This window comes from Capricornis sumatraensis, chromosome 4 (genome assembly GCF_032405125.1).
Source record: "Capricornis sumatraensis isolate serow.1 chromosome 4, serow.2, whole genome shotgun sequence".
In the NCBI taxonomy this organism is placed as follows: Eukaryota; Metazoa; Chordata; class Mammalia; order Artiodactyla; family Bovidae; genus Capricornis; species Capricornis sumatraensis.
This window is the reverse complement of record NC_091072.1, coordinates 92,987,568-93,013,160: the sequence shown is the minus strand read 5'-3', so window position 1 is coordinate 93,013,160 and position 25,593 is coordinate 92,987,568. Positions and strand designations below refer to the sequence as shown.

The window sequence follows — 25,593 nt, the reverse complement described above, 5'->3', positions numbered from 1 at the left end:
CAAGAACGCTGGAGGGGGTTGCCATTTCCTTCTGCAACGCATGAAAGTGAAAAGTGAAAGTGAAGTCGCTCAGTTGTGTCCAACTCTTAACGACCCCATGGACTGCAACCCACCAGGCTCCTCCATCCATGGGATTTTCCAGGCAAGAGTACTGGAGTGGGGTGCCATTGCCTTCTCCCATTATGATGTTAATAAGTAAAAGAGTTGGTTAAATTTATAGCTCCTATCAGAATTTTTTAAAGCTGTCTCTCAAACTGTCCGAGTAGATAAAAGGAGTCATCTTTTTATATTACCTAATTAGTGCCTTGTTTCTAGGTGCTGACAAAGAATTTTCTTATATTTGTTATTGTTCGGTCTCCAGTCATGTCCGACTCTTTTCAACTCCATGAACTGCAGCACGCCAGGATTCCCTGTCCTTCACTGTCTCCCAAAGTTTGCTCACACTTATGTCCATTGAGTCATTGATGCCATCCAACCATCTCATTCTGTCGCCCTCTTCTCCTTTTGCCTTCAGTCTTTCCAAACATCAGGGTCTTTTCCATTTGATCTCCTTGCTGTACAAGGGACTTTCATGAGCCTTCTCAAACACCACAGTTTGAAAGCATCAACTCTCCAATCCATAAATGACTACTGGAAAAACCATAGCTTTGAATATTTGTACCTTTTTTGGCAAAGTGACTTCTCTGCTTTTTAATATGCCATCTAGGTTGGTCATAGATTTTCTTCCAAGGAACAAGCATCTTTTGTGGCCTCAGTCAAGTGTCTGCAGTGATTTTGGAGCCCAAGAAAATTAAATCTTTCACTGTTTCCACTTTTTCCCCATCTATTTGCCATGAAGTGATTGGACTGGATGCCATGATCTTGCTTTTTGAATGTTGAGTTTTAAGCCAGCTTTTTACTCTCCTTTTTCATCCTCATCAAGAGGCTCTTTAGTTCCTCTTGGCTTTCTGCCACCATCAGGGAAGCCCCTTCTTATCTTTACAGTTATATTAATTTAATAGGTTATGAAACGGTTTGAAACTAGATTTTAGTCTCCTTGACCGTTAGAAGTTAGATTTGCTGATACCAAAGATGGGGTACATTGCTTTAATCCAAAACATAGTAGTGAATTTGAAACAGAAAAACATCTCTTAGAAATATAGATGGGTCTTAGAGTAAGCTTCTGTTAACATTATCTGAAGAACAGACAGTACTTGCAGCTGGTAGAGAAGAATGGCCTGTCACATGCTGTTCTTCATCTAGTTTGTAAGATAGGATACCATGAGTACTGTTACTGCTAAAGTGGGAAGATGAGGTGTGTCCCTATGAATAGGCAGTAGATTGAACAGGGAGTAATCAAGAGATTGGGGGATAAACTATCATGCTGATTTAATAAGGAATTAAAGGAATTTAAAGTGCATTAGGATCTTTAGTCTCCTAGTTAGTTCATATATAAAACATAATGAAATTTTCATCCCATTTTGCATTTGAAATTGTATCAGAGATATGGTTTTAGACCAGAACTGTCTCATAAAATCGTAGTATAAGTCATTATGTAATTTTAAGCCATATGTAATTTTAGTTTTTCTAGTAGCAACATTAAGATGTAAGACAGGTTTACTTAATCTGGTAATCTAGAATATTATCATTTCAATATAATCAGTTTAAAAATTATTGAGATATTTTGCATTCTTTCTGTATAAGAATGTGTGGTACCAAGAGCCGATTTTATACTCACAGACTGTCTCAGTTCAGACTAGCTAAATTTCAAGTGGTCAGTGGCACAGGTGGCTAGTGGCTACTCTGTAGAATAGCACAGGTCTAGACCGCCCTGAGGTATGGAGTTATATTGTTGGTTTAATAAGATCTAACAACTGCTGATTTTTGAATCTTACAGTGTGCCTTGCATTGTGTTCTCTATAATATTTTCACTTAATCTTTATAATAACTTCATGATGTAGCTTTTGCTGTCTCATTTTGTAAGTACGATGAGGTATAAGATGTTAATTTAAAGTCTAAGGTCAAACAGGTAGGACAGCAGGGATTTAAAACCAAGTCTGACCCTAAAATCCTTGTCCTTTTCACTGTATTGCACTGTTGTAAAGCATAGTCACTTGCCTGAGGCAGGTTGGTGAATGAGATTCAGTTCTTCCACTGCTCAGTCATTTTTGATTCACTGCAGTGACTTGATTTAATTAATCCTTATTTTAAAGTGTAGATACAGATCATTTTAGTTTAACCTAAAATGGAAGAGGTATCCCCTAAATTCTTCCTTATATTTCTTATGGGGAATATTCTTTATATTCTTTTCACCATTTCCTGTTGTAAGCTGCTTTGTATAGCTCTTCAAACTAGACATGTAGGAGGGAAAAATGACATTTTGATTCTGGCACCTGACTGTTTTGGGAGATAAGGAAAAAGTCAGCTACTATTGAGAAAAATGAAAATAGAAATAACTAATAAAACTTTTGCTGTGGTAAAAAAATTTATAGGTTTTAGTACTTTGAGAAAGATTTCAGTCAGTCAGTTCAGTCATTCAGTTGTGTCCAACTCTTTGCGATCCCATGGACTGCAGCACGCCAGGCTTTCCTGTCCATCAGCAACTCCTGAAGCTTGCTCTAACTCATGTCCATTGAGTCGGTGATGCCATCCAGCCATCTCATCCTGTGTTGTCCCTTCTCCTACCGCCTTCAATCCATCAGAGTCTTTTCCAATGAGTCAGTTCTTCACATCAGATGGCCAAAGTATTGGAGTTTCAGCTTCACCATCAGTCCTTCCAGTGAACACCCAAGACTGATCTCCTTTAGAATGGACTGGTTGGATATCCGTGCAGTCCAAGGGACTCTCAACAGTCTTCTCCAACACCACAGTTCGAAAGCACCAATTCTTCAGCACTCAGCTTTCTTTATGGTCCAACTCTCATATCTGTACATAACTACTGGAAAAACCATAGCTTTGACTAGATGGACCTTTATTGGCAAAGTAATGTCTCTGCTTTTTAGTATGCTGTCTAGGTTTTTCATAACTTTTCTTCCAGGGAGGAAGCATCTTTTAATTTCATGGCTGCAGTCACCATCTTCAGTGATTTTGGAGCCCAAGAAAATAAAATTTGTCACCGTTTCCATTGTTTCCCCACCTACTTGCCATGAAGTGATGGGACCAGATGCCATGATCTTAGTTTTTTGAATATTGAGTTTTAAGCCAGCTTTTTCCACACTCCTCTTTCACTTTCATCAAGAGTCTCTTTAGTTCTTCTTTGCTTTCTGCCATAAGGGCGGTGTCATCTGCATATCTGAGGTTATTGATATTTTTCCCAGTAATGTTGATTCCAGCTTGTGCTTCATCCAGCCTGGCATTTCGTGTGATGCACTCTGCATAGAAGTTAAATAAGCAGGGTGACAGAATACAACCTTGATGTACTCCTTTCCCAGTTTGGAGCCAGTCTGCTGTTCCATATCTGTTCTAACTATTGCTTCTTGACCTTAGAGTAAACTGAACTTGACCTTAAACTAAACTGAGAAAGATTAGGGGTGGTCTTATTCATCATGCTCTTTGATTTACAAAACATCTCAGTTCTTATGCATGGTGTTATTTTATGGTGAATTTACACTTAACATTTAATGAATTTGAATACCTAATGTTTGCTCATAAAGGCAAGTTGTTTGCTTCTAAAAGGAAAAATCACCAGTCTATGATTTATGAATGGTTGTCTTCCAGATCATGTGTAAAATAGTTGTTTAAACTTGAAACATGTCTAACTGTACTGTTTTAAGTTCCCAGGCTAGCCCATAGAAAGTTATTTAAAACCATATCATTTTACGAAACTAATTCGAAAAGATACATGCACTCCAGGGTTCATAGCAGCTTTATTTACAGTTGCCAGGATAAGCAGCTTAAGTGTCCATGACAGATGAGTGGATAAAGATGTGTGTATACACAGATGTGCTCACACACACAATGGAATACTACTAAGGCATAAAAAGGAACAAAGTTTTGCTTTTTGCAACAACATGAATGGACTTGGAGGGTATTATGCTAAGTGAAATAAGTCAGAGAAAGGCAATTCTATGATATCATTTGTATGTGGAATCTAAAAAGAAATACAACAAACTAGCGGATATAAGAAAAAAGAAACAGTCTCACAAATACAGTAAGCAAGCTAATGGTTACCTTGGGAGAGGTAGAGACGGGAAAGGGAAGAGGAGCAACATAGAGGTAAGAGATTAAGAGGAACAAACTGTTATGTATAAAATAAGCTACAAGGCTATATTATACCACACAGGGAATATAGTCAGTGTTTTATAATAACTATAAATGGAGTATAACCTTTAAAAATTGTGACTTACTATAACTTAGATAATATTGTGAATCAACTATATAATATTGTACATAAAAAGTATATATCCTGTTTTAGCACGTGTATCAGTTCAGTTCAGTTGCTTAGTCATGTCCGACTCTTTGCTACCTCATGAACTGCAGCACGCCAGGCCTGCCTATCTGTTACCAACTGCCGGAATCTACCCAAACCCATGTCCATTGAGTCGGTGATGCCATCCAACTATCTCATCCTCTGTCGTCCCCTTCTCCTTCTGCCTTCAATCTTTGCCAGCATCAGGGTCTTTTCAAATGAGTCAGCTCTTCGCATCAGGTGGCCAAAGTATTGGAGCTTAAGCTTCGACATCAGTTCTTCCAGTGAACACCCAGGACTGATCTCCTTCAGAATGGACTGGTTGGATCTCCTTGCAGTCCAAGGGACTCTCAAAGTCTTCTCCAACACCACAGTTCAAAAGCATCAATTCTTCGGTGTTCAGCTTTCTTTATAGTCCAACTCTCACATCCATACATGACTACTGGAAAAACCATAGCCTTGACTAGACAGACCTTAGTTGGCAGAGTAATGTCTCTGCTTTTTAATATGTTACTAGGTTGCTCATAACTTACCTTCAGTATTGGTATAAGTTTTAGGTCCTTAGAATATGGGCATGTTCCGTGGGAGTTGCATTAGGAGACAGCAAGTTTATTTTTGGCTTTTTGTGTTTTCTTTTCTGTCTCTTAATTCCTGTTCTTATGCTGGCCTAAGCTTCTTGCTATTCTGCTATTATCTTGGTTAAACATCTAAGTGCTCAGTACTTCAGGTTTTTTTTAAAAAATTGAGATTTAATTGACTTAGTGTATTAGTTTAAGGTATGCTATTAATACATAATGATTTGATGTATGTATGTTGTGTGAAGTGATAATCACTCAGTTTAGTTAACATCCATCACTATATATAGTTACAATCTTTTTCTTATGATGAGAACTTTTAGGAGTTACTATCTTAGCAGCTTTCAGTATACAGTACAGTATTATTAACTATAGTCACCACACTGTCCATGACATCCCCAGGACTTATAACTGGAAATTTGTACCTTTTGACCACCTTCACCCATTTCCCCCACCCCCCTACCCCCGCCTCTGGCTGCCACCGGTCTGTTCAGTGTCTATACGTTTTGTTTGTTTGTTTGTTTATATTCCACATACAAGTGAGATCATACAGAATTTGTCTTTGTTTGATTGATTTCATGTAGCATAATGCCCTGTAATAAATAGTAGGTCCAGTTATTGGGTGTTTGGTAAGTATAAACATAAATGTTTACACTTAAGCATTTAAATCTTAAGCAGTTTGTTTACATATTATGACAAATGAAGAATTTGTAATGGAGGGCTAGGCTAATCACTTAGTCCAAGATTGCAGGTCAGAGAGAGGAGTTAGGGAGTTAGGTTGTTGGTTGAACTGTGGCAATATGAATTGAAAGCTCACCCCCTAACTATTTTACTGTATTGCATTTCTCTCACATTCCCTCTTTCCCTTTTAACAACTTGTAACTCTGATTTTCTGAGTTCAGCTGCTGCTGCTGCTGCTAAGTCGCTTCAGTCATGTCCGACTCTGTGCGACCTCAGAGACGGAAGCCCACCAGGCTCCCCCGTCCCTGGGATTCTCCAGGCAAGAACACTGGAGTGGGTTGCCATTTCCTTCTCTAATGCGTGAAAGTGAAAAGTGAAAGTGAAGTCGCTCAGTCGTGTCCAGCTCTTAGCGACCCCATGGACTGCAGCCTACCAGGCTCCTCCATCCATGGGATTTTCCAGGCAAGAGTTCTGGAGTGGGGTGCCATTGCCTTCTCCCTGAGTTCGGCTGCTTTCAGCTAAATGATAAGAGAAGTTCATTTGATTGAATTAATTCACAATATAGAATTCTGATAATAAAAATATGACTTTGGTAAAACTTGATAGTGTGAGAACTGAGCCAGTATGGAATCAGAACTTAATCCTATTTCTCTAAATCATCCTTCATTCTTATATGTGTTGTAGTTGGGTTGCCTCCGTTTTTCAGTTAGAAGTTAGGTCAGTAGTTCTCAGTGTAATGGGCTGAGAACATTAGGGAACACCACTCATTACAAGGTATTGTCTGATGACCTAACATGATTTGCCCTTCTCATAGTGTGCTGTTATTTTTAACTGTGTATCAATACTACCATGATTAGAATATAAAAAATTACATATTCATGATAGAATTTTGTCATATTTTCTTAGTGTGTGAATACTAAAAATACTACCTTGGGGATCTGAACATCTTGATGTAAACGAAATCCTTTTACTTGTAAAGAAATATTGCTTAAAACATGCTATAAGGAAGTTATATACACTGGTTATGTTTTAGAATTTGTTTTCAAGGCAACCATAGTGAATAATGGGAAATCAGTTGTAATATTTGAATCAGTGACTAGCTTGCCAACCTTCAACTGGTAAAATCCCTTTAATCTTCTCAGAGGTGATTCTGCTTTAAATACAAGATCTTTATTAACCCAAATTCTCTCTCTGATTAGCGAAATTTTGGGTATTTAGTATAAAATTCAGATAAGGGGGTTTTGGGCAGAAAGCCTTGCCTTGGGGGGCTTCTGTTTTGTCTCTTTCTAACTTAAGAGTTTCTGAGGACTGTCATTTCTTCCCAGTAGCTCCATGGCAGAGACAAGTGAGGAATGGAGTAGTGGCGTATTGTGTTATTTTGTGAACTGAGTGCCGTCTATTTTTTTTTTTTTAATTTCATACAAGGACTGGGAAAAAAATGAAAAAGCTAAGATTTATTAATCTCTTTTCTCCCCACATTGCTAAGCATAATCACAAACCATCCCATTTTATGTTAGTTTGCTAGATAGAGCCTCAAAGAGGGTGACCTGCCGAAGGTCCCAAGTCATAAATTTTGGAGCGAGTATTCCTTGCTCCAGAGATTTTTCTTTTTCATTTTACCTCACTGCTTTTCACTGTGAAGAGTTATTTTTCATTCATCTAAATGACATGATATCAGAAGTAAGCATTACTTGAGGAAATTTTTATTTAAATTATAAAAATTTAATTTGTAATTTTAGATTAAAAAATTGTTTTTGGCTCTACTGGATTGCTTTTGTGGGTTTTCTCTAGTTGCAGCAGGTGGGGATTGGTCTTAATTGTGGCCTTCTCTTGTTGCAGAGCACTGGCCCTAGAGCACGCCGGCTCCGTAGTTGGCGCACGCCGGCTCCGTAGTTGGCGCACGCAGGCTCCGTAGTTGCGCACGCAGGCTCCGTAGTTGGCACCTCCCAGGCTCTAGAGCACAGGCTCAGTAGTTGTGGCACATGGGCTTAGTTGCTCTCGGCTTGTGGAATCCTCCCAGACCAGGGATCAAACCCCTGTGTCCCCCTGCACTGGTAGGTGGACTCTCCATTCACTGTGCCACCAAAGAAGTCCTGTAATTTGAATTTAAAAATTTTAATAGGTTGAATATAATATATTAAAGTTATAAATTATATTAATATTGTGTCACCCAAGAAGGAAAAGGTATAAAGATACCATCCAATTACTTTGAAAATATTTAGTACCTTTATAAGAATTCTGTAATATTTGAGCTAGAAAATGAGAGAAATAGAATGATTTAGGGTCATTGCCTAAATTTTATTGTAGGCAGAATATCAGTCCACATACATTTTAAAAATAGTGGTACAGCATTCTGTTGGGTTTGTTTCAATCAGTTCAGTCACTCAGTCATGTCTGACTCTTTACGACCCCATGGACTGCAGCACACCAGGCTTCCCTGTCCATCAATAACTCCCGGACCATGCTCAAACTCATGTCCATCGAGTTGGTGATGCTATCCAACCATCTCATCCTCTATTGTCCTCTTCTCTTCCTGCCTTCAGTCTATCCCAGCACCAGGGTCTTTTCTAATGGGTCAGTTCTTCACTTTAGGTGGCCAAAGTATTGGAGCTGGAGCTTCAGCTTCAGCATCAGTCCTTCCAATGAATATTCAGTCAGGATTGATTTCCTTTAGGATTGACTAGTTTAATCCCCTTGCAGTCCAAGGGACTCTCAACAGTCTTCTCCAACACCACAGTTCAAAAGCATCAATTCTTCAGCGCTCAGCTTTCTTTATGGTTCAGCTCTTCCATCCATTCATGACTACTGGAAAAACCATAGCTTTGACTAGATGGACCTTTGTTGGCAAAGTAATGTCTCTCTTTTTTTGTGGGGAGGGGGTTAGTTTAGATTGCTTATTTAATATTATTTACTTTAAGCAAATACCTCCTTTCTTTAAAATTCTTTTTTGGTAATTTTGTAATGGATTTTGTAAATACATGGTGATATGGATTTTGATGTTTTAAAGCAAGATTAAAGCTTGTAGAGTATACATTTGCAGGGGGTGAGAAACAGCTTAAAATAGTAAATCAAAATTCTGGCAAGTCAGTTTGCTAACTAGAAGAGACATAACATGAATGTAAATATATGTGTAATCTTGTGCTTTAATTTATAAGACTTTTTTTCTACCAGTTTATTACAGATTTGTTGCCATACTTTTTTGGGGAGGGGGCCTATGTTTGTTAATAAATTTTGATTCTAAGGGAAAGAAGTTTCCACTGAATGAATAAAAGTAAATGAAAAAAGTCAACATTTTTGTCTTATACAATCACCTTAGAGTTTAAAGGACTTTTAGAAGTCACTGGCTGCTTTGGACAGTGGGATGTGGGAGAAGATGTTTTAGTTCATCTCTCAAGAGTCGTAAACTGGAGGTTTACTCAGGGTGTCTGTGGACTTGGACTGTAAAGACTTTAGGAATTAATTCAGGTCAGGGTACTCTGGGTCTGTACTGCATGTAGTTATTTCACTTCTTAAAACAATCCTGAGAGCCAGGTGGTGTTATCATTCCCTTTAGATTAGGAAACTGAGGCTTAGGGAAGTTAAGAAACTTGTCTAAAGTTAGTAAGTAGCAGAACCAAGATTTCAGTACAGAGAATCTGGCTTCTGGCATGGGATCTTTGTCCTTGTACAGTACTGTCTACCTGGATTTCATTTGAAACTATCTTCACCAGCTCCCCATCCCCCAAAAGTTTTATATTCTACTTGGCCAGGAATTCTTAACCCCCTCTGGTTTCTGAACCTTAAAGAAGCCATAAGTGGATTCCAGGTAAACTCCTTGAAATTAGATGCAAATTTTGAATGTGTATTCATTTTTCTCAGGATAGGGTCCATAGATTTTGGCAATTTCTCAAGGGTCTCTGACCCTCCAAAGTAGTGAGAATCACTGTACTGTAAGCCGCTTTGAGGAAGGTACTATGAGTTTTCATCTCTGTATTCCGTAGCATCTGGTTTTTTGATTGCTCAAAAATATTCATTGAAGAGAATTTAACAAGTAAGAGATAGTATGTGGGGAAGTAAGCTTAGAATTGGTCATAATTTGGGAATTTTAAGATACCTTGAAATGTTTACTAAATGAGTATGAGAACATTAGTTTTATTTACTTGGTTCAGAAAACTGTTACTGACAAGTTTGAATTTTCAGCTCCAGTATATAGTAGCCCTATGAAGTTAGGTGTTTTGAAGTCAGAGCATAAATTAGCAAAATTTAAGTGTGTTCAGAAATGCCATTGAAAAGTCCTCTAGATCAAGAGGCTGCTATGTGATTTCTCTAAAAGGCCAGTTTTGTTTGTGTTTTTTGTTTTTTTCATCCAGTTTTAGTACTTGATGGAGCTCTAAGGTCCATAGTACATCTTTAAACATTAAAATCATACTCAGTGCTTAAAGTATTCCTAGTTATGAGAGCCACATGGAAACAGCAGCTGAGGGAATGGCAGTGTCATATCTCCCATCTCAGGCTTTGTCTAGAGCACATGTGTTTTGACTGTATCAGGGTAGACTGGTTGTTGGGAACTGCATGCTTTATTTTTTTTCTAAGTGATTGTTCATGTTCACACAGATTTATTTGTATTCTCTCTCTACTACAAGTAGGAGTTAAAAGTAGACATTAGGTGAAAATCTGATGATTCCAGCAAATGTTGTACTTTCTGTTCATTGTGTTCAAGCATGGGTTTTACTCTCAAGATTTCATATATTTTTACCAACAAAAAAGTTTCTTACTTAGACTGTTTTACCATGTCAAAACTGCTTACATTTTGTTTTATTGAATGTTTTTCTTTTTTTTTTTCTTGGACGTAATGATGACATATTTAAATTCCTCTATTTGCCAAATGACTTCAATTTCATCTGCTTTCTTCCAGAGCTAAAAGGCAAGATGTAACGTTTGAGCACATTGCTCATAAAGTCGGTGTTGAGGGTTTTTTTTTTTTCTGTTATCTCCAAATTCAGTTTATATGTTAGTTTTGGTCATGCTTTAGTCTCTGTGCTTTGTCTTTGCAGATAATGCCCCTTTCCCTTGTCTCTGTTTAATGCATAGAATAAGAACTTTTTTTTTTCAGTTTTATTCACTTTCTCATTGCACTGCAGCTTTTCTCTCTCCAGTTTTCTTATTTGAATAATGTCTCCTTGCTGCTCAAAAGTAACCATACATTGTGACTGAGAATGTTACTAAGTAGAAGGAAGGTGTTAGTCGCTCAGTGTCCGACTCTGCAACACCATGGACTGTAGACCAGCAGGCTCCCCTGTCCATAGGATTCTCCAGGCAAGAATACTGGCATGGGTTGCCGTTTCCTTCTCCCGGGGATCTTCCCAACCCAGGGATCGAACTTGGGTCTCCCACATTGCAGGCAGATTCTGTACTGAGTCACGAGGGAAACCCTAAGTAGAAGGAAAATCTCATGAATTTAATTGTATGGGAAATGCATGTTGTTTTATTGCATTGTGCTAGAGATTGGTTGTACAGTGTATCACAGATTCCTTTCGGATTTCTGAATTCTCTTTTAGCAATATTCTTTTAGAACAGCCTCTTTGTAATACAGTTTCTTTTGTATTCTTGGCAACGTAAACCTTGAGGAAGTGTTACAACCAGTCTCTAGTGTATAACAGTTAATGTTTAAAATCTCTTAATACAGTGAGCTGTCACCATGTTTAATAAATTATAGTATTGCATTAACATAAATTCCTTTCGGTGCCAAGATATCTGTTGCACAGATGCTTGCTGTTATTTATAGGTTTGTTTCTAACCTTTGTAGGTTGACTTTTATTTTTCTGTTCATTTGTCACCATGCAGTAGCATAATTCTTTAACTGGCATATATGCAAAATAGTTTTCAGGAAGAGACTTTGAAAGTACTGAAAAAGCAGATCACTCAAAACTTTTGGACCTTAAGCAGTATAGTATGATAAAGTTGCATAATTTAAATAGATATATTGTCTTTATTTGAATGTGTTCTTATATGTCCTCTCTTCCCAACATTGGGTAGACTACAGAAGTGTCTTTATCTGACAAAACTAGATGGTGGCAGTAGCCTGATCATTTCTCTTTGGTTTTGAACCTCTGAGACCACCAGGTGTTGGGGGTGGGGAAAAATTCATATGTTTGTGTTTTATTTTAGAGTAAGCTGTTGGTATTTTCTGTAAGTCTGAGTCTTCTTTTATATTAAACATTTTTTGAGTGGGAACTTCAATTTTATTTGCTAGTCAGATTCGGTAATCAGTAACTCAGATATTCTTCTTTAAGTTATGGATACTCTTAAAATATCAGAATTAATTTTTAGAAGGAATGTGTAATATTTTGATGTGCTAGTGATCTAATTTTCTAGTTTGTGATTATTTTAGGTAAATGAAGCCAGTTTTGTAAAATCATTGGTAGATGAACTACCTCCAGCTCAGGAGATTAAATGTATTAGAAAATAGTTTTGAATATTTGTAAACATTTACTTTTTAAAAGTTACTAGACACAAACTCCTACATTTTGCTACTTCCCTATATGCCAAGTTTCTCACACTATTTTAGTATAATAGGATAAAATCTTATCTGTAAATGTAAATTATGTGAATTTTTAAAAATAAGACTTTATTAGCCAGGTCTTTCTAAAACAAAACAAAAAAACTCTTACATTCCAGTAACTCTTCTAGCTTTTTGCATAAGAGGAACTTTTCAGTTTTCAATTTGTTAAGAATTTAGACTAACTTGGAAGAAAAAGGGAATTTTTTTGTACAATAAGCTGCAGCTATTATAATTGGGGTTTTAACCTAATATATCTAGGGATTGAAGTGGTCTTTTACCAGTTCTCTGGTAGGATTTTAGCACCATTAATGAATGGGGCTTCCCTGTTGGCTCAGTGGTAAAGAATCTGCCTGCCAATGCAGAAGATGGGAGTTGGATCTTCAGGTCAGGAAGATCTCCTGGAGAAGGAAATGCCTACCCACTCCAGTATTCTTGCCTGGAGAATCCCATGGACAGAGGATCCTGGTGGGCTACAGTCCACAGGATTTTGAAAGAGCTGGACATGACTTAGCGACTAAACAACCACCACCATTAACAAATACTTACTGTTTTGCTTTTTATACTTTTCCTCCCCTAGTATTTTATTATGAAACATTTCAAACAAGAAATTGAAAGATTGTGCTGTGAGCACTGTAGATTCTACAGTTTACATTTTCTGTATTTGCTTTACTATGTATCTTATTTGTCATTCTATCCATCCACCATTCTTTTTAAAAAATATGTCTAAGTAAATTGAAGATATTAGAATATTCCACCCTGACATACTTCATGAATGTTAGTAATTAAGAGTGAGGTTCTTTTTCTTTTTAGGTAAAATTTGCATATAGTCAAATGCATAAATCTTTTATGTACCATCAGATGAGTTTCAAGGAACACATCTAGCCGTGTAACATAAACCCCTGCAGATACAGAACATTACCTTCACCTCTTCTTCCTCCTGCCCAGTCAATACCCTGTCACTGTTCTGTTGTTTTTACTATAGATTTATTTTGCTTATTCTAAAACTTCGTATAAGTGGATTCATAGAATACTCTTTCGTGAGGCTTTTTCACTCAGTATGATCTTTTTGAGGTACACTAATGTTGCATTTTCTAGTAGTTCATCCCATTTTATTACTTTTGGTTTATTTTGAAACCTCGGGTGTACTTTACACAGAAATTATTTGTCCCTTCCTGAATTCTTAAAGCACTCTATACTAAATTCTGAGTTATTTGTTGTATCATAGATACTCATTTATCTTCACTACTACGTAAGCAACATGTTTTCATAGCATGATGTATAAAATAGGCCCCACTAATACTTGTTACAGAGATCCCAAACTTGAGTTACAATTATAATGTAAAATCAGTGCTTAGATGACTGGAGAAGGAAATGGCCACCCACTCCAGTATTCTTGTCTGGAGAATCGCATGGACAGAGGAGTCTGGTGGGCTTCAGTCCATGGGGTCCCAAAGAGTCAAGAGTCGACTGCAGGGCTAACACTAGTGCTTGGATGAAGATTAAATAAAATTTTAATAAAATTTTAATTATAGTCTGTTGTCAGTTTTTTCCAAGGGAGTCTTCATTTTTATGGTGAGCATATGTGAGACTTTCAAATGACCATAAGTTTGGAAGAGACCATAATGATTCTTAGCATATAGGGGTGAAGAGTGGGAATCAATCAAATAATAAGACTATTGCCAATTTAATTTTGACTTTGATCTTTTATTTCTCTGAATACATTATTTCAGTTTTCATTATATTCTTGGTACTTTGATAATCACATTTAAAGTCCTTTTTATTTTATAGAGTCACCGTGTACATTTCTTATTCTTTAAAAAAACTTATTTGGAAGTAGTACAGGATCGTTGCCTCAGAATAGGGCAAGTGAAAAGTTGGGAGTCTTATAGGATATGAAAAGTGAAGAAGCATCTGTGTTTTTGCCCTACTCATCTCTTTCACTCATTATCCCAGTCTAGATCTGTACCTCTGTAAATCCAGATAGATAGGTAGGCTTCATATGGAAAGGTTATTTATGAGTAGAACATGATGATACAAGTTCACCTTAGGCAAATTTTATAGTAGACAGTTCTTGTCCATAAAATTCTGCCTATTTTGATTGCAGATTTAATCTCAATATTCACAGTAATTTACTAAGTACATTTGAAGTGAGCTGTTCCTGAGCTTTAAAATGGCCATGGAACAATAGGTGAGCTCTCAGAGAACAAATGGGCAGCAGTGCTGTGTTGTGAAAGAATGGACTGCCTTGTTCACCATGTCCGTTTTTAGATCAGTCTGGCTGGCAGTGAAATGCAGAAGTGCTTGCCACACAGGTGCAGTGTTCTGCAGCTGTTGGAAACATTTGCCCTCCCACCCACCCCCAATTCCCCCCCCCACCCCCAATTCCCCCCCCACCCCGCCACTTCTTCACAGATAATTATGCTCTGTTTAAACTGCTAATGCTAGAAGATGGGATTTGAGAGTTTGAATGTCTGTTTATAACTAGGTACAACTCAGAGAGATAATTGGTCATTTAAGCAGCTGGATTTAATTGTCTAGATGACTTGAAGTTTCCAAAAACTAAAAACCTAGCCTTAAGGTCAGAGTTTTAGAATTACAAGAGACTGCCTTTACCTTTGAAAGAGCATGTCTGCAGAGTTACTGACCTCCAGACTGAACTTCTTGAAGACAGAGCTTATATATATATTTTCATTTCTTAACCTGTTGCAACAAGCATAATGCCTGGCACCTAGTAGGCACTTGATATATGTTTGTGAGAGTCTTAGATTAGCAGATGAAGCCAAAATATTATTTAGATGTGTTATGGTTCTAAATCAGAAAATTATATTGTTGGTTTTTTTTAAGCAAATGCCTCGTGGTAAGTTTTATAGCAGCCTTGAGAACAAAGTGCTGCGGGAGCAGAAAGAAGGGGAATGGTCAGTGCTGCCCATGGTGGTTGTCAAATACTCTATGTTTTGATATATCGTGGAAAATCTTTTCCTAGACTACAGTTTAGGGAACTTGGTTTTGTAGAGTTTTTATCATCTTAAGAGACATCAGCGTATTTTCCCTAAAGCAGTGTCTTTTCCTCCTTATCCCCATTTTAGTTAGTTTTCTTGCATTACGTAAGGAGATTAAAGTTTAATGATTCCAAATCTGATAGTTCTAGAGAAGAATGTTTTCCGTAAACTGACTAGAACAAATATTTTCTTTTCTGTAGTTGCCTTTTCTTTTCTGAAAAGAAAGTAGGCTTTGGAGTCAGACTTAGGTTTGAATCCTAGCTCTTTAAACAGCATTTACCTGAAGGAAGCAATTTAACCTAATCATGCATCAGTTTCTCTGTCCATAAAATAGGGGTAATACCTGCTGTAAAATAGTGGTATTAGGAGAAATAAGCTACTTCCTAAAAGCGTGGCATCAGTATTCCTGGAACATATCAAGAATTTAAGAAATATTGCTTTCTTTTTATTCAAAGGAGAATCTTGTGGAGTGAGCAGGATTGTAGTACTTCTCTAGCATTAGGGAAGCTGTTGTAGGAGGCTGCACTATGCCTTCAGGCTTGTGTTCTTTCGACATATTAGTACACAATATCTGCAAGGCAGGTAGAGATTTTGCAGTCTTGTTGGTGGAGGAAACAAAAAACTGATAGTTAAATTATAATGTAAGATAGGGATACTGAGAGTCAATACATAGAGGTTCTGAGAACAGGAAGGTCCTGATAAACTGCAGTTATTAGGCATCCTTCATGACTGTAAGAGAGCTGCAAACTGGACCTTAAAGACAGAATGAAGGAGAAAGAAAATCATTAAGAGGATCAGAAGGATAAAAAGTGCAGAGCCTTTCTGGCAGAAATTTTTTTCCACCTTTACTCAGATATAATTGACATACAACATTGTGTAAGTTTAAGGTGTGCAAGTATGTCAATTTGGTACATTTATATGTTGCAAAATTATTACCACCTTAGCATTAGCCACCACTTCCAACCTGTCACAGAATAGTATCATTTCTTTTTTGTGGTGAGAACATTTAATATCTATCGCTCTTAGCAGCCTGCAAGTTTTTAACAGTATTGTTAGCTGTAATCACTGTGCTGAACATTAAATTCCCAGAATTTGCCAATCTTGCAACTAGAAGTTTAGCCTTTGATCCGTATTTCCCCCATTACCCCCACTGCCCATCCCCTGGTAACCACCACTCTACTCTGTTTCTCTGAGTTTGGCTTTTTTAGATTCCACAGATAAGTGATAACATACTGTATTTGTCTTTCTCCCTCTGAATTATCTCACTTAGCACAGTGCCCTTAAGGTCCATCTATGTTATTGCAAATGGCAGGACTTGCTTCTTTCTCGTGACTGAATAATACTCCATTGGTACACATGTACTGCATCATCTTTATCCATTCACCCAATGACAGGCTGTCCCCATATCTTGGCTGTTACAAGTAATGCTGGGATGAATGTAGGGGTGCAGATCTCTCTTTGAGATCATGTTTTCATTTCTTTTGGATGTATACCTCATAGTGAGATTTGCTGGATCATGTGGAGTTCTGTTTTTAATTTTTTGAGGAGCTTCTATACTGTTTTCCTCTGAGTGAACTCCAGGAGTTGGTGATGGACAGGGAGGCCTGGCGTGCTGCGACTCATGGGGTCGCAAAGAGTCGGACACGACTGAGTGACTGAACTGAACTATACTGTTTTCCACAGTGACAGTACCAATTAACCTTCCCGCCAACAGTGTATAAATCTTCCCTTTTCTCCCCATTCTCACCAAATTTACCTCGTCGTTTTAAGGATAGCCATTTTAACAGGTATGAGGTGATATCTCACTGTGGTTTTGATTTCCCATTCCCTGATGGTTAGTGATGTTGAACACCTTTTCATATACCTCTTGGCCATTTGTATGTCGTCTTTAGAAAAATGTCTGTTGAGTTTTTCCTGGCAGAATATTTTTATATGGCTGGTAATAGTAGTTTCAACTATTTAGAACAGAAAATTGTTGGGCTGACTGAAACTGTGCTGATGTAGAGGAAGCAGGAGGAAAGTACCCTGAATGTATTATTTCAAGAGTGACCTGTCACTTATTACCTGTGTCTTTCTTTTAAAGCGTAAGCCAGGTAGCATGCTTCCTATTCTCTGAGATTTCTTGCTCAGATTAATAGATTAAAAAATCTCCAAAATCCTATATTATCTTACCTATTAATTCCCTTAAATAACCTTTGACTTCATTTCTTGCTGTTTGCTCTCTCATCCACACAGCTCTGTTTCCAGGAGTAATATGACTGACATGCTGCCACTCCACAGCCTGCGGACTCCTTCTTTCTGTCTGTAAACCTCTTCCTCCAGGTATCCATGTGGCTTGTTCCCTCAGCTCTCTCAGGTTTCTACTCCAGTGCAATCTGAGGAAAGAGGAGAAAAGGGAACTCTTGTACCCTGTTGGTGGGAATGTAAAAATTGGTACAGGCATTAGGGAAAACAGTATAGAAGTTCCCTCACATGTCAAGTGCCATTCTTACTGTTTTATTTCCAAAGCACTTAGAACCATTTGACATATATTGTAAAAAGTGCATTTGTTCATTGTCTCTTCTGATCCTTCTAAAATATAGACTCCTTGAGGGCAGATACATTTTTTTTTATTCACGGCCACACTACCAGTGCCTAGCGCAAACTAGACCAGAAATACTTATTCAATGAATAAACTTTTTCTTTCTTTCTGAGTTGTAGAAGAACTTTGGTCACCGTAGACTTTTCTTTCCTTTAGTTCCGTTGAATGACCAAAACGGGGCCTTCCTGAGGAAAGCATCAGTTCATTTGGTTAATATTAAACATGTACTTTGCAAATATAGACGTGCCTCAGAGATACTGTGGATTTGGTTCCAGACTTACTGTAATAAAGTGAATATTGCAATAAGGGGAGTCACAGGAGATTTTTGTCTCCCAGTGCCTACAAGAGTTACACGTATACTATACTGTCTAAAAAAGGTGTAATAGCATTATGTCTAAAAAAAACCCTACATTTGTAATATACTTCATTTTTTCCCCTTTTTTATCTGAGAATTCATAATGATTGACAAATCTGATCTCACCCTAAGAGAATGGAAAAGGTTTACACTTGGTTAGAAAGGGTCAGTAAAACTAGTAACATTTTTGAAATTTATGTGAGAGAAAGAGGTTTAGAGAAGGGATATCAACATTATGTCTTGTAAGTAGGAAAATATCACAAGATTTGAATTAGTTCCTTGAAGCAAAATGTGATGGAAAATGATTGAACTATTTTGAAGAGTCTAGTAGTATAATTGAAGATATATTTTAAGGACTTTTATTTTTGCTAGGACAGTCAGAAGAAGAGAAGTCAAAATTTTAAGTATATTTATAAAGAAAAGTTTGCTGTATTTGAGGTTTGAAATAATCTGAACAAGAAAAATGAAGGGAAAATGGCCACAACAGGAGAATTTGAGAAAAAGCAGAAATGAGACACTGTTTGGGATGTAGGGAATATAGGAGGACAGTGTTTGAAATACCAACTTGTTATTATCATTGCTTTAGGATAAGCGATAAGAGGGCTTCCCTAGTGGCTGAGTGGTAAAGAACCCACCTGACAATGCAGGTGATGCAGGTTCGATCCCTGGATCAGGAAGATCCCCTAGAGAAGGAAACAGCAACTCACTCCAGTATTCTTGCCTGGGAAATCCCATGGACAGAGGAGCCTGAAGGGCTTTACAGTCCATAGAGTCATAAAGAGTCGGACATGACTAAGTAAGTAAACAACACCAACAAAGCAATAACTACAATTTACTCTCAGTTTCCATCCTTAGAAAAGAGGCTGGAAAGTGAGGTGACAGTTTTTTTGGGAGAGGGAGCTGTAAATTGCTTTTGGAATATGGTTTCTTCTCTACAGTGGCCTAATTAGCAGGGGAGGGAGGAATGTTTTCACTAGGGATAACAGTATGTTTTTTATCCATCAATGATCATAGGTAATGTGGGTGAGAGAAAAAGTACTGATGTAATTTCAGAAATACTGAAATGATTTGGGGGAATAAAACTTAGATGCATAGAAATGCTTTTGCTTGGTTAAAACTGCTATTTTTAAATGGAGTTTCCTTTCGAATCTTAACCTCAAGACTGTGTTTACTTTTTTGTTAATTTAGTAGGTCTATCTGTTAACTTAGTATGTGACAGTTTTCACGGAAGTCAGGGAACATTTTGATTTTTTTTTTAGTAGTAGGTGTGTATATTGTTGGCCTTTTAGACATGTTATACTCTCAGCTAGCTAAGGGTGCTAGATAAGAGGCCGAAACCTAGAAAGAAACAAATGGCAGAGCAGTGTTTTTCAAAAGAATTATTGTTCTGCTCTTTGGCTTTCTCACTGTCATTCTATACATCTCCCTTCCCAGTTGCTCAGACATACCCTTTTCCAGCTTCCTGCAAAATCTAACGCTTCTGCTTCTATGTTAACGCACAGCATTGAATAAAGAAGGGCAGATTTAGCCTAGATGGCTCAAACAGCACTTTTCAAGCACTGTTTGCTGAATACTATGGTTGACTCTGAGCATACAGACCTGAATACACATGATCCCTTGTGAGAAAGTCACAGCAGAGCAATCTAGTGGGAGAACATCCACAATCTACAGTAATATTTTCATAGAGATACTTGAAGAGCTAGTTTCCATTTAGTAATCTTGACAAAAACAAATGCATAAACAGTCAAAAAGTGGTCCTCTCATGGCTTTTCTTCATAAATATTAAAACCTATATTTTAGAATTGCATGTTTTAATGTTTCTTTAGAATTTCTTTTCAGTTCAGTCGCTCAGTCTGATTCTTTGCCACCCCATATAGAGAGCAAATAAGATACTTGTGTTTTTAGAACCATTTGACCAATTTAAGTAGATTGACAAAGCATTTTTAGTAGTATGTTGAACTAAATATGGCTTTATTTTAAATTATTCAAATTTTACATTAATAAAAATTGGTGTATTAAAAAGGATCTTTTCAGTCCAAGCATGTTCTATTTCTTAACATTTTATTTAATCTTTAAGTTTTATTCTCCCTCCTATTTCCTATTGAGTACTTTCGATTTTTTGTTTTTAAAATATTTTTCTTGGCATGAAAACCCTATTGCTTTATAGAAAAATGCTGTCTGAAAATTCATTATCATATCTTTTTAAGATGATAGCAGAATATGTTTTCCCCCCTTTTTTTAATTGTATTTTTTTATTTAAACTGGTCTTACACATGAACTTTCTTAGAATCAAGTAGTTCCTGGTTCCTATGGGACTTCCTGTTTTCTCAAATAAAAATAGAAAAGCACCTCAGAAAGGAAACATGGTCAGTGTGAACAACTTTGTAGGCTCAATTAGTCTTAGTTGGGTCCTGACTTACAGAGATCCAGGTATCTGAAAGCTTCGAATATTTTTGCATATAATTTTAAAGTAGAGGGTAAGGAGGAGATTCTAAATAATAACTAGAAAAGTGCTATATGATATTCAGCCATAAACTTGTTTGAATCTTTTGGGGAAGGATGGATGTAGGGAGGTTGAATGGAAAATGGTAAATCCTTTCTTTATAATATTTATTAGAAAAAAGTTGTTTAATATTGATACCTAATTCTTAGCTATTTTGATGTGTGTGTATGTTTCTTGACACTTTTCCAGATGTTAGCAAGGACTAGGCAGGTTTGTCTTTTAATCATTGCAAGTAAGAATTCTAAATGAATTACTCAGTTTTAAAGCATCTTGCATATTTCCTCTAGTAGTAACTGACTTTTATATTTTGAAGAGAAACCAAGTTAAGGAGCCAAAATGAAGTCACTAATAGTAATGATCATAGGTAACATGTATTAAGTATTTGACACTGTATCAAGCATTTTATATGATTTATCTCATTTAATCCTAACAACTGTATAAAGTAGGTGTCATTACATCCTTCCCTTATAGAAGAGGAAACTACAACTTAAGAGTGGCTAAGTAGATAGTAGGTCCGTGCCAAGGTCACGTTGCTAGCAAGCAGTGGAGCTAGGACTGGAACCAAGTCTGAGACCAGAGCACCTACTGTTAGTTATTATAGAGCAAACTACAAAATCATAGTGAGAATGGTAAATACAGTAAGTCTGAAAAATTAGTTCTCTAACCTTTGTTATCATCAATTTGTTTATATTTTCTTTGCATATTTATATTCAGTTTTAGCAGAGTACGTTTTAGCATTTCTGAGGGCTTGGTTAGGGGGATTCTTATTCTTAAATGATACTAACAGTTCTTTCTTTTTCTTTCCTTGATAGTAAAAAACCCCTTTGATGAAACATTTGGAAACATACAAGTAAGTAAAAAATCTTAATACTGATACTTTATGTTATGTTTTTTATGATAAAAGTATTAGGATGAATATCAACTGACAGTAGGAATTTTAAAGGTTCTTTTATGCTGAGGCAATAAATTTTCTTATTTTTGAGTATTCCTTTTCTATAATATAATTAAATCTGACACAGATTTTCTCCAAAGAGCAGAACTGTTTATCATTTAAAGATAAAAGCCAATCACAAAGTAAAATGGCAGTGGCATGTCATCTGGGGATCTGATCTTAGCCTTTAAAGTGTGTGTGTGTTTTCTTCGTTGTTGGATACTCTAGCAGATTTTGCTCTTCTTTTGTTCTCGTTGGATTTTTTGCTCATTGGCAGGCCTTTTTAACTGTCAGGAAGCAAAGGATTTAGAGTCTTATGCAACCTATTTATGATTCCTTTTCTTTTTAAAGGATTTATAATATTAATTTTAACCTAAGTGTTATGTGGAAATATTTTTCATTTGCCCATCATTATTATAGGCAATACAAAGGTTGTGATATTTAAGTTTATATCATAATACACAATTAGTTTTTTTTGTTTGTTTTGTTTTATTGTTATAGGAACTGACAGTAATATAGATAGACCTGTATGGAAAACATTGTTGTGCTAAAGGATATGTGATAATGTGAAGTCAGATCCATAGATTGTAACTTTAGGTTGTTAGTATTGATTATTTTCAGTAGTATTTTATTGTGACAGTACTTAATTTTTTTTTAAGTTGACTTGATCAGTTATGATATTAACACTGCTATGGCATCGTAGTTTAAATTTGCAGTATATACTCACTGAACATTGAAAATGCAAGACTTTATTTTCTTCTGTATAATTTTCCACTTGGAGGAACCTGAAGTTCCTAACCTCTGAATAATAGTAATAATTATAATGAATATAATGGCTAGTCACCTATATTAAGTGTTTATTCTGTGTGAGACACTGTGCTAAGTAATTAAAATCCATTATTATCATTTAATTAAGGACTTGATACAAATACAGAAAATATCCTTGAGACAGTTGGATGAGATAGAGAGGGGAATATTTCAAGGTGACACTATATGAGAAAATTTGGTGGAGTTGACTTTCCCTCCTACGAATCAGAATGATTCAGAGAATGAGATTTGCTTCAGAGAATGATTTATATGACTAAAAAAAAATCTGGAGCTTACCAAAATACACAATTAGAAGGTAGCTATTAATATTTCAAATTTAAAATTATTTTTGCTAATGAAAGGTTAGTTTTGAAAGCTTACTTTAAATATGGATTTGTTTGTAGATCTTTAACTTGTTTTCAGGGTGATCAGTAGACACATTTCAAGCCAAGAATTAGAAGAGAGTTTGAAAGGCAGAATGGAAGAAGTTTATAATGAAACTATAAGCCAATATAAGTTTCTCTAAGAAAGTAACTTTGGAATTTAATATACAGACCTTTCAGGTTTACCTATAGTTTAGCATAATGGTGCTAAAGATTATTGAACCAAAGCCTTTCTACTCTTCAAAGTTGATTTGTTTCCATTAATAAAATATGCCATGAAAACTATTTAGATCATAATTTAGTTGATCATTTGGATGGCACTTGACACCGTTGTAGTAATATAGATGGTCATTTTGAATGAGTTGCCACTGGAAAAATAATTCTTGAAAAAATTACAGTTGAGATTTTGGGGTGTTTAAATTCTTTGTATGAGACTATAATAGCATATATGTTATCCAGTATGAGATCCAGTTATGTATGATTAAGTTTTGTTATTTTTTTCTACTTGTCTAGTCCAGTGTTAACAGATGTGAATAAAAATATGATGTTTATTCCCAGGCTTCTGATGTTCATTAAAGATATAATCACAGAGGACAGTTGTCAAATATTTGGCTTTAGTTTTGATTTTGAAAGGGGTGTGGGGAGGGGCATAATCAAGACATGTAAAACAGAAAGGAAATCAGTCTCTTTCCCAGATAAGGGAGGAAAGAGACTGAAAATGCTCAGCTATTTTAGTACCAAAGCTTAGTCAGATTTACCTTGGTTTTATATATCAAGTCTAATCTACGCAATCAGTGGGACACCTCATCTTATTATATTGAACATATTTATTAAAAGTGATTTTGTGGTTTAATCTATCACAGATGCATAGCTTTCAGAATCGTGTATTTAAGTCCCTGCAGTTACTTTTTGATGTCTGATTTTTACAGTTTGGATGTTTAATCTTACTTGATAAGGACTGACTTGATTCAGAATCTGATTGAGATAGAGTTGAGGGGGTGAAAAAGCAAATGGGAAAAGCAAGTAGTTTGCTGCTTGCTATTTGGAAAGCAAGTAATGCTGAAGGATTGTCACCTATCTCTGTCTCTATCAACCGTCTCACATAAAACCAGGGACTCTGCTAGTAGGATTGTGGCACCTCTGATGAATTTTCTTCTTCCTCCTGTCACTCATTAAAGCTTCATTGACAGAAGTATGCCATGCATAGTATGCAAACTTGTCTCTTCTGTCCTTGAACATATAGTGTGAAAATAAATGGGTGTGACTGCATGTCATTGGGCATATGAACTTTACTTTCCTAGTTTTTTACATCCTGTATGAATTTGTTCCTGGTCACATTTACCCAATAATCCTATTTTGTCAGAAACTTCAGGAGAAAGGAAATCATAAAGACATAACCCCTCATGAATCATGCATTTATTTCAAATAGTTTGATAAGCTATTCTTACCCTCCTCCATTGTTTATATCTATCTATGTTAATTGTGATTACTCTTAAATTGAGGTCTCATTGCTTTAGCCTTCTTGAGAGGATGCTTAGGTATTGCAGAAGTCTATACTCTGGTTTCCTTTCATATGGTCAGAATAATATTCCTGACACACATTTCTGTTTAACTTTTCTTCTCCTAAATGTTCAGGATGAAGTCAAACTCTTTGTCTTGGTATCTAGGGCTCTCTAGCTATTGATTCCAAACTACTTTTCCAGGAGTTTGCTGAGTCAAAGTTGGCTACTGGTTATGTAAGAAATATAACCAAAGCATTTATGCTTTCAGGCCTATGCTATGCCTTCTGCTTGGAATGCTGGTCAATTCTATTCTTTCTGTGAAGCCCAGTTCAGATATTCCCTCTTCCATAAATGGATCTTTCCACCCCTCTGTCTTCTGTATTTACATTGTACTTTGTTTGCAACTATAATATTTAGTGTGTTTTTTGCCCTTAAGAACAGGAATCATCTTGTTGGTGTGGATTCCTTGCTTTTCTGAGAACAGTTCTTAACTTCCAGTTGTGGTTGTTCAGTCACTCAGTTGTGTCTAACTCTTTGCTACCCCATAGACTGCAGCATGCCAGGCTTCCCTGTCCTTCACCATCTCCTGGAGCTTGCTCAAACTCACATCTGTTGAGTCGGTGATCCATCCAACCATCTCGTCCTCTGTCTCCCTCTTCTCCTGCCTCCAATCTTTCTCAGCATCAGGGTCTTTTCCAGTGAATTGGCTCTTTATGTTAGGTGGCCAAAGTATTGGAGATTCAGCTTCAGCGTCAGTCCTTCCAGTGAATATTCAGGGTTGTAGATACTTATTAAATGTTTCTTTCACTTTAATGGTTCATAAACGTATGCACAGCCACTTTGGGAGCCTCAGAGTGGTTTGAGGGTTAATAAAAAATGTCAGGTTGGTTGACATTATGTGGTTATCAGGTTAAAACAAAACATGAAGAAAACAGTCAATATGCATAAGTATGCATTGTATAGAGGGGAATTGGGAGCATTACTTTGATGGTGGGGGGAGTTTGCTATGTAGGAGACCTTTTCTGGCACCAAGGTTAGTACAATATCGCAATCATCCTCAAGAAAGTAGAATATTTAGATAGTTTAGATTCTTAGATTAAGGTTTCTTTAAAATATGGTAGCCATTGGTTAAATATGAATTTGCCTTTTATATTATGTAGCTTCTATGATTATTAAATTTATTTACTATTTTTCTTTTCAAACAAAGATTATTATTTGGTGCATTTTCCCTTAAGATCAGATGTTTTATAATGTTTTTCTTTTAAATTTAGGAAAGTGAGAAAAATCTTATGATGAACACTTTATACAAGCTTCATGATCGATTGGCACAGCTTGCAGGTAATTGTCT

The 25,593-nt window shown here is 36.5% G+C and overlaps 1 protein-coding gene across 2 annotated transcripts in view; it reads left to right on the top strand.

The window, feature by feature from the left end:
- LEMD3 (LEM domain containing 3) overlaps positions 1-25,593 on the top strand; it is a 71,614-nt gene that overhangs the window by 14,653 nt on the left and 31,368 nt on the right. For both annotated transcript variants that reach the window (XM_068971036.1, XM_068971035.1), the window contains exons 2-3: positions 21,435-21,472; positions 25,517-25,583. In XM_068971036.1, coding sequence (XP_068827137.1) covers positions 21,435-21,472; positions 25,517-25,583 — 105 coding nt within the window. The remainder of the gene's footprint in view (positions 1-21,434; positions 21,473-25,516; positions 25,584-25,593) is intronic.